The sequence below is a fragment of the Oryzias melastigma genome, unplaced genomic scaffold, assembly GCF_002922805.2.
Source record: "Oryzias melastigma strain HK-1 unplaced genomic scaffold, ASM292280v2 sc00184, whole genome shotgun sequence".
Taxonomy (NCBI): domain Eukaryota; kingdom Metazoa; phylum Chordata; class Actinopteri; order Beloniformes; family Adrianichthyidae; genus Oryzias; species Oryzias melastigma.
This window is the reverse complement of record NW_023416879.1, coordinates 130,068-139,928: the sequence shown is the minus strand read 5'-3', so window position 1 is coordinate 139,928 and position 9,861 is coordinate 130,068. Positions and strand designations below refer to the sequence as shown.

The 9,861-nt window shown below is 39.2% G+C and overlaps 1 protein-coding gene across 5 annotated transcripts in view; it reads right to left on the bottom strand.

Moving 5' to 3' along the window:
- Positions 1-1,792: 1,792 nt before the first annotated feature.
- LOC112138617 (peroxidasin) overlaps positions 1,793-9,861 on the bottom strand; it is a 96,654-nt gene continuing 88,585 nt past the window's right edge. For all 5 annotated transcript variants that reach the window (XM_024261192.2, XM_024261193.2, XM_024261194.2 and 2 more), the window contains 2 exons: positions 6,905-7,018; positions 1,793-3,755 (listed from right to left, as the gene is read on the bottom strand). In XM_024261192.2, the coding sequence (XP_024116960.1) occupies positions 3,630-3,755; positions 6,905-7,018 (240 nt within the window). In that variant the 3' untranslated portion in view covers positions 1,793-3,629. The remainder of the gene's footprint in view (positions 3,756-6,904; positions 7,019-9,861) is intronic.

Here is a 9,861-nt window from a genome sequence, read left to right as displayed (position 1 = left end):
GTATATATATACATATATATGTGTGTGTGTGTGTATATGTGTGTGTATATACGGTGTGTGTGTGTGTGTGTGTGTGTGTGTGTGTGTAAATACAGCTGAAACTGAGGATTTCCTTCAATTGCATATACTACTCTCTTCAGAGAACAGCACAAACAGGCTCTAACCAGAGTAGAAAGAGAAGTAGGAGGCTCTGCTGCACAATTGAGCTAGAAGATAAGAACAGTTCAGTTTGAGAAATCGACTCCTCAAAGGTCTTCAACTGATAGCTTCATTAAATATTACCTGCAAACACCAGTATCAACGTTTATGTCTTCAGGATTCTGGTCTTCAGGGCAGAGCAGCAAAGAAAAAGTCATATCTCAGACTGGCTAACAAAGGAAAAAGATGAATATGGACAAAAGAACACAGAGATCGGACAGAGGAAGATCTGCACAAGAACTGTTTAGGGTCACCAGGTAGCCCCCAAGGACCCCACAAGGTGCCCTCATGTCTCTTCCAAAAATAGCACAACTCACTTGTGAACTGCATACAAAATTTGCTTTTATTCTTTTTTTTTATTTTTTTAAATGTATTTATTAATTACTTTTTTTAATAATTACACTTGCATTTATATTTAAAAATTAAAACGTCTTAAAAATATGTTCATAATACACAAACTTTAGATATGTTTAGGTGACCTCTGACCTACTCCAGCTCAAGATCATTAATTTTGTTAAAAATGCTGCAGATTTCATCATTAGTTCAAAATGTAATAAGATTTGTTTATAAAATATGTAAGTTGATTTTTCTTTAACATTAAATCATGGATAAACATGGTACAACAGAGTGAAAATGGGACATGTTTCCATGAAATGTAAGTGATCATATGAAAATGTAACAATTACTGAGATTATAAAGTGCTGAATATTGATATCTGTTTCCAAGCTTTTTGTTATTGTTGATAATTATGGTGAAAAATCCGTGTCTTCACATAGAGGAGAAACATTATTTATTATTAATATTGTATAACAACGCAAAATTTGTTTTTTCAATCTGAAAGCCCTTCGTATGACTCAGTACCCATGAAGTAGCTGTCAGTTTAAAGAAGGTTGGTGACCCCTGGTTTAGAGAAAAGCTGGGATTCTCTCTGGAATGGAGTGGTCTGTACAGTCACCAGATCTAAACCCCATTGAGATGTGGGAGCATCTCCAGATTACCTTAACAGACTAACAGCTAGAATGCCAAAGGTCTGAAATTATGGAATTGCTGCAAATGGAGAATTCTATGATTAACGCAAAGTTTGAAGGAAAAAAATTGCATTTAAAATAAATACCATTATATCTAACCTCATCAATGCCTTGACTATATTTTATATTCATTGTACAAATCATTTGTTAAATTAAAAAAGTGTGACTTTTCATGGAAGACACAAAATTGTCTGGGTGACCCCAAACTTTTAAACGGTAGTGTCTATTTGTATAACAATTTTTAATGTCTTCATTGAAAGAAATGTCTTCTATTGAGGTTTTAAAGATTAGAGAACACAATCTTTCTTGGTGTCAAATCTCAAAAAGTACATTTAATCAAGTGACAATTTTTGCCCATCAATCTTTTAAGTCCCAGAAAAACCCAAACTCTTTTGATTTCATACACAACTAATGTTTGATGAAAGAAGTTTTCTGTGATACAACCTCGGGATGTGTGACAAACCATAATGAGCTGATGAAACCTTTGAAGACATGATCTCATCTGTTCTTCCACTAACAAAGCAGCTGCAAAAGAACAGGCACCAACATGCACAAACATGCACGACTGTAGGTCAAGCACGGCTTCTTTATTGTCATTGTTGGGAGGCATACAATACAGTGCAAACCAGTCTTTGGTAAAACTACAATGCAACAGTCATGATGGATACATGGTATTTCCAACACTGACTATGGTGAGGAAACGCTTCATTGGCACTTGGAGCTTCTACCAAAAGAAAATGTAAGAACATGGATGAATGAGGAGAATGAAAACCAACAGCAGATGGATTCAAAAACAGAGCAAACTGACCAGATTGGGTGGCAGAAAAATCTTGCAATGTTTCTCGCAGAAATCAGAGGCAGACAACAAACCGAGACATTTCTCCTGACTAATTAGTCAGGAAGAGAGAATATACAGATATGCAAAGGCATGATGCATGAACGCTGGAACCCAACCCCACTGTGACTTCAGAGATCCTGTTGAGTTGAGCTTGATGCTCCCTCAGGGCATAAAGAGAACAATGAAGAGGAACTGTGACGCCACCGACACAATCAAGACTAAAACAGGAAAACCAACACAAAGTGGGCCAGTGCATGAAGTACAAGTGGTATTTGTCTATATACAGTACATAAGAAACCAATTGCAGTATGCAGGAGACCACATTTTTTCATATTGCAGTCATCAGAACCTCCTCCCAAACCCCCTCCCCCCCTTCATATGGCTTCCATTACAGTGGAATGAGGGTCAGAGGGCTGGAGGAGCCTGCACTCCAACACATGCTCTGCTCAATGACGTCAGCCCACACTTACAAATGTTCAAAGGAACAAAAGCCCAACAGAGTTGAACTCAGAGAAGGCAAAAAAGAGCAGGTCCACAAAACACAACAGTCTACCAGGTTAAACAAGAACACTGCCGAGGTACTGCTAGCAGCTCCTGAACCATTACAACATTCACACCCCTTTTATAGATGGGTTATTTTTGACAAAGCTATGAAATCATAGTTTTGGTGTTCGAAGCTGGATATAAAAACTGGGAGAAAGGGCAGAACTTAACAGGACATAAAGTTTACTTTCAGGGAGTAAAAAGAATGAGAGCGCTATCAAGCCCCGCCTCCTTCCATTTTCAGGGACAAGTTCTCCATCAACACCAGCAGTAATCAGTAGATGTGTTTCTTTTGTATTACATTTTTGAAAGTCTTCACATTATTTTCATACATTAGCTTTTCATAAAAAGGGTCAAAAGAGATTTAACATAAAGCACCATGGATTAAAAGATGAAGCAAATCTACCTGGAAAAAGCATCTGAATACACAATTCTTTCAAATGTGATGCAACATCAGACATATACTAAATATTTGTTACTTTGCTTGAAAAAGATAATACTTTGAAGGTATGTCTTTATGTCATGACAACATTAGTACATAGCACCAGTTTTCGGCATCTCTAACCTGAGAATTTTCTTTTGAAACCACTTTTCATCACCTCCCTTCCCTCTGTGCTGATAGTATATGGCCCTAGATTTCTTTTTTGAGTGCAGAACAAAAAACATGGGGTATCAGTCACATCTTAAAAACTAAACTCTCCTTAGAATCCTAAACATGGTGGAAGAAAATCTGTGGACTCTTGTCTTGGTTCTTAAGGACCTGGAACGTGGGCCTCGGGCTGATGACCCCCGCAGGGGACAACAAACTTAAGATCTAAACAAGGAATAAAACCACTTCTATTTACTTCAAGAGAAGCAAGGTAGAAGAAAGGACAATCCTAGGCGAAGCAGCCAGGTTGATAAGGTTCACTGCAGGTCAGAACAATGTCAAGAGTCCAGTTTCCTCCTCCTCAGAATATCTGATCAGGAAGGACTTCCAGAGCTCGCTGGTGGGGAAGAAAGGATGTCCGTCAGTTTTGGGCTTATTGTAGCTCGATCTTTCTTTTTGCCTCTTGGATGCAAATGGGACAGCAGGCACCTTTTACTTTGATGGGTTTCTTGCAGGTCACAGGTGGACAAGACTCCACGAAGCATGTCACCTGGGCTTCCTGAATGAAAAGAGTTACTTAATCACACAGGAAATAAGCAGAAGAAACGGCACAACAATGACACATTGTAGCCTACATGTAATGTGGATGTACTGAGATGCCATGGTTTTAAAATAAGGCCATCAGGGATAAGAACTGATGACTAAACATCCTATTCCTTTGGCTTTGGTTGGACAATAATTTGCATCAAAACAGAAGTTATATCTAAGAAGCCAAAAGTTAGAAAAGAGAAAGTGACAGGTTAGTTATTACATGTCTGAAGAAAAGCTCGGAAGCAAAACTCTGAATTCAGATTAAGTGGGAATGACAATAATCAATCGTTCCAGAAACTTTGTGGCATTTTTTTTCTTTACAATAGTGGCACACAATCCCTGAAATTGCAATTGTTTCTCAAAAAGTTGTAAAATTTTAGATTTTTAACTGGAGCAGTTGTGGTGCAGAGGTGGGCGGGCAACTGCTGATTGGAAGATCGCAGGTTCAGTTCCCGTCTTGCCCACCCATGTACCAAAGTGTCCTTGGGCAAGACCCTGAACCCACTTTGCTGCTGGTGGTTACAGGTGGGCACCAGTGTGTGAATGAGTAAATGCAACTGTTACTGTAGATTATAATTTTACAAAACAATTAAAAGCCTTATTATTCAGGGTGATAAGTTTCATTCTACCAATATAAAAAAAACGTTGACGTTGACGGTTTCATTCGTTTTTCTTATGTTTAAATAAAAAATGTAACCTAACTTCTTGTTTTTTAAAACTTATTTTCAGTAGGAAAAAAGATTGTTAATTAAATTTTGTTTTAGTTTAGCTTTTAGTTCATGTTGATAGAGAAGTACAGAGAAGGTCAGAGAGAGCTCCACTGTGTCTTTGTAGATCTGGAGAAAGCTTATGACAGAGTGCCCAGAGAGGAACTATGGTATTGTATGAGGAAGTCTGGAGTGACAGAGAAGTATGTCCGAGCAGTGCAGGACATGTATGAGGGCTGTAAGACAGTGGTGAGGTGTGCTGTAGGGGTGACAGAGGAGTTCAAGGTGGAGGTGGGATTACATCAGGGATCAGCTCTGAGCCCCTTCCTGTTTGCAATGGTGATGGACAGACTGACGGATGAGGTTAGACAGGAATCACCATGGACTATGATGTTTGCAGATGATATTGTGATTTGTAGTGAGAGCAGGGAACAGGTGGAGGTGGAGTTAGAGAGGTGGAGGTTTGCCCTGGAAAGGAGAGGAATGAAGGTTAGCCGCAGTAAGACAGAGTACATGTGTGTGAATGAGAGGAACCAGAGTGGAAGAGTGAGGTTACAGGGAGAAGAGATAAAGAAGGTGGAGGAGTTTAAGTTTTTAGGGTCAACAGTACAGAGTAATGGAGAGTGTGGAAAAGAAGTGAAGAGGAGAGTGCAAGCAGGTTGGAATGGGTGGAGAAAAGTGTCAGGTGTGATGTGTGACAGAAGAGTTTCAGCACAAATGAAAGGAAAGGTGTACAAGACTGTGGTGAGACCAGCCATGTTGTTTGGACTAGAAACAGTGGGACTGAAGAAAAGACAGGAAGCAGAGCTGGAGGTAGCAGAGATGAAGATGCTGAGGTTCTCTTTGGGAGTGACCAGGATGGATAGGATCAGGAATGAATACATCAGAGGGACAGCACATGTTAGAGGTTTTGGAGATAAAGTCAGAGAGGCCAGACTGAGATGGTTTGGACATGTTCAGAGGAGAGACAGTGAATATATTGGTAGAAGGATGCTGAGTCTAGAGCTGCCAGGAAAGAGGTTTAGAGGAAGACCAAAGAGGAGGTTTATGGATGCAGTGAATGAAGACATGAAGGTGGCTGGTGTTAGAGTGGAGGATGCTGAAGACAGGCTTAGATGGAGGAAACTGATTCGCTGTGGCGACCCCTGGAAAAGTCTGAGATAGAATTTATTTTTTAACACAGATATTAGGAAAAAGCGTTTAAGTTAGGAAGTTCACTAGGACTATCTCTGCTGGTCAATGAAATCATTTTAATACCTTATAATAGTAAAAACAGTATATTGAGTGAATTGTTTACAACTTTTTTTATCTTTAGAATGTGAAATAAAAAAAACGTATCCTATCTGATCACATTAAATTAGCTCATTTTTCACCTAGAGAACGAGAACACTAGATTTCTTTTGAAGTCACACACAGTAAATTCACACTGTACTCATGAATTTATAAAAGCCACCTCTCCCAGCTCTTACTCTGCATTAACAAGCTAGCAGAACGTTCAAAATTAGCTTTTGAACAGCGTTTTTGCAAATTTGCAGCGACTGGACAAAGTGGTAGTGTTGACAAAAGGTGAAAGAATGGGTTGAATTTGAAGGAATTGGTGCAATTGCAACTTTGCAAAAAGCTGGAGGGACTGAATAAGAGAATAATGATTAGAGGAAGTGCAATGGCCTGGCAACCTGTCCAGGGTGTATTCCCCCCTCACCCAGCAGTAGCTGGGTAGGCTACGGCAACATCATGAAATGAAAATAGTGGGATTGATGGATGATCGGCAGGAATAAAAGACAGTTCCAGCACAAGCTTCATCCGGGGTTTTAGAATGGTCTCTTGCCACATGAACAAAGACATGCATAGTTTTCCTATAAAATAATACTTTTAGATATTTTGTATTTGATATACTGCTAACATATGCGATTTTTTAAAATAACAGTCTAAAAATCAAATTCCAATTAGGACTATGCAGCAGTCACTTTTCCCTTCTCACCTCATTTTGATCTGTAACTTTTCTCCAGAACCCTGATGGCAGCAAATCTATGCAAAAGCATTCTTCTTGTTGGCCACGGTAGAACAGGTTTGATGGATTTAACTGATAGGATTGGGTGTGTATGTTAGTGCATCACTGGAAGGCTATTTCAATTTTAACCATTGAATTCTAAAAGGAAGTAAAAGTCAAGAAATTGATTGGCATAGTCCTCCAGGTCTTTGTTTTTTTTATTTGCTCTTGGCGGCATGGGGGGAATGGTGGTAGATATTTGGCTAACTCAAAATGAAGTACAGATATCTTGGTGGAGAACAGACAGCAAGAAGGTAAGGACAGCATCTCCAAACAAACAGAGCCACAGAGAGGAGAGAAATCTGAAGTGGGCTAGTTCCACAGGTGGCTGTGATAACATGCATTTTAGTATGTACATACTCTGCATTCACATGTGGAGCAGGAGTCATCTTTCCACCGCTCTCCGTCTCTCCGCTCATGGCCCTCTTTATCAGTGCAGTCAGTCCTGCTCAAACGGGATTCAAGTCTTTTAATCTGTTGAAGAATAAAGCAGAGAATGAGGATCCTTATCTCCTAAAAAAAACAGTTCGTTCAACATCAGCTAGAGATTGACGAACAGAGCATTTGATGGTCCTGTTCTCTTAACCCTCCTTCTTTCTTTGGGGTCCAGATGACCCTCCCTTACACTGATGTGTCATCCCTCCCATGACAAAGGTGGACAGGATTTTATGTCTGCCACGGACACCAGTGAAGATTAAAAACCCATGAAAATAAAAGTTCAGTGCGCTGTCGTGTTCGCTGTCATGTGGGTCCAGATGACTGAGTTTTTTATGTAAGCATGTTTAAGATAGCACAAAGGTTAATCATCTAAAAGTTCACGATGACCAATAAAAACCATGGAAACTGACCAAAGTAATAAAACATTCATATTTACTGAAGACCAACAAATACTAAATCAAACTCAAAAAGTTGTTCAATAAACCATGAAAAAAAACAGGGCTGGACAAGAATGAAGGTATCCCACAAGATGAAGAAAATAATAGATTGGACCAGAAAAGATTATAAGAAACTGTATTCATTGAGTAACTGTAGTAGGAAATGATATTAGTGAGGAGGATCTGACCCATCAGAAGCAGATCAGATAGCAAAGGTCCAAGAATAGAACCCTGAGGCCTGCCTCAGTCATGGAGACTATCAGATTTACAATCATCAATGGAAAGAACAAAGCCTCTTCCATTATGAATGAATGAATGAATGAATGAAATGGTTTATTTCAAGCAATCAGGAATCATACATGAAAAAAAAACATATCACTTAATGAATCACAAGTAGATCCCTTGAAAGGGAGTGGAAGGAAGTGAACTTATATAATCCCACCCTGACTCGACCATTTTCTCTACATGAATTATCAATATCTGGTTCAGGACTTAATATCAAATATTAATACTCTACAATAACAGATTCAGGTTATAAGGGATCATTAATATCAGTGATGTAATGAAATTTCAAAACATTCACCGACAAATGATTTATATTAATCAGTAACAATAATCTAAATGTTCTTATTAAAAAAGACAATTTGTGCAGATTGTATTCATGAAAGAATGATTAAAATAATACAAAACGTATTATGTAAAAATCATCTTCATTTTTTTATAGTGCAAAAATATTCCACAATATTCTCATTAAAAAATGACAATTTGTGCAGATTGTATTTATCAAATAATGATTATAATAATAAGTAGAAAGGAAAAAGATCAGGAATTTGAGCAGAATCAGTGCTACATCACAGTTTAGGAACAAGTTTAAGGCCACGTAATCGTTCTTCGTTGTTATGACTGAGAGACTGTGAAGGTCTCATCTCAAGGGAAATGTGCTCAAGTTCTGCAGCTCAGAGTCGGGTCAGAGTTCACATCCAGCAGTTTGTTGAGTTCACGTTTCACATTTTGCTTCAATTAAAGGTTCAGACATGAGTAATCCCACAGTTCTCAAATTCTTTCATTGATTTTATTTCCAGAGGCTTCGTCTGGTCCAGTGGTTCAAGATTCTGGAGTTCAGAATCCACGTGCTGTGGATCTGTTTCTTTTTGCGTTATATTCTTGCGTGCTTAGCCAGATCAGCATGATATTTGCTTAAATGTTCATTAAGATACACCGTAGACCCCTTCAAGTTTTGACGTCGTTTCATCAGAGCTATCTTGTGCTTTCGATTCACAAACCTGATCAGGATCGCTGGTTTATCCGTATTCTTTCTCCGAGGAAGCGGATGACAGACCTCAACAGTGTTTAGGTCCAAGAAAATCCCTTTAGACGCAAGAAATTCTCCAACTTGATCCACTACGGTCACAGCATCCGTCACAGCTCCGTTAGCATCCATGCTAGCGCTGGTAGCACCAGGCCGCACCCGGGGTTGTATTTGAAGTCCCGTGAGAATCACATTATTCATCCGTACTTGTTGATCCATGTCATGCATCCTCCTCTCCAGGAGATCTTGGCGATTATCTCGTTGTTCGTTATGTGCCTTTTCATGTTGGAAATCTTCCACAAGTTGTAGCAGTGGTGATAGCTTAGCTTCAAGCTCCAGCAGAGCTGATAGCTTAGCCTCATTCAGAAAAGCAGTGGAAAGTTTAGCTTGCATGTCCGCGAGTGTGATTTTGAGCTCCGTCAAATCGGCTTCAAAGTTTTTCTTCGGTGCCATGTTCAACTCTCCTCGTTGCGGTAGTTGTTACTGCAGCTCAGTGATTAAAGTCGTCTATGAGCAACTTTAAAAGACTTTAAAAGCTGAAGAGTTGAGGAGAGCTGGATGCACACGTCTGCTCGTGACCCGGAACCAGATAGAGACTGACTGAACTTGAGAAATACCCCTTCCAGCCTGTCCAGTAAGACTTCACATTTCCCAGATGGATGTCATCTCTGTGCTGTTTTCCAAAGGCTGACTGAAGCTTGTGTGAGACATTGAATTTTTAAGGAGTTCAGTGAAGAAAAATGGCTCCTTCAATTTTTTTTAACGACAAAAGGAAGACTTAGAATTGGCCTGTAATTGCTTAAAGAACCTCCAAAGGTTGCCTTTCCAAGGTATATCAGTGGTTAAGGTCACCAATGACTGCATTGTACTCACTCTCAAGCATAGCAGGAAAAATCAGCTTTCTGCTTCCATGCTGCTGCTTGTATGTATACAAACCTTTAGTTATGTTTAATCTGCTCTCTTTGGGGTCCAGATAACTCCAACCACATATTGAAATGTGATTCATTCCATGACAAATGTGGACAGGATTTTATGTCTGCCATGGACATTAGTGGAACTCAAAAATCAATGATAAAAAATGTTCAGCGCACTGTCTTTTTTAATGTCTACTTTTAATGTAAACAAGCCAAGGA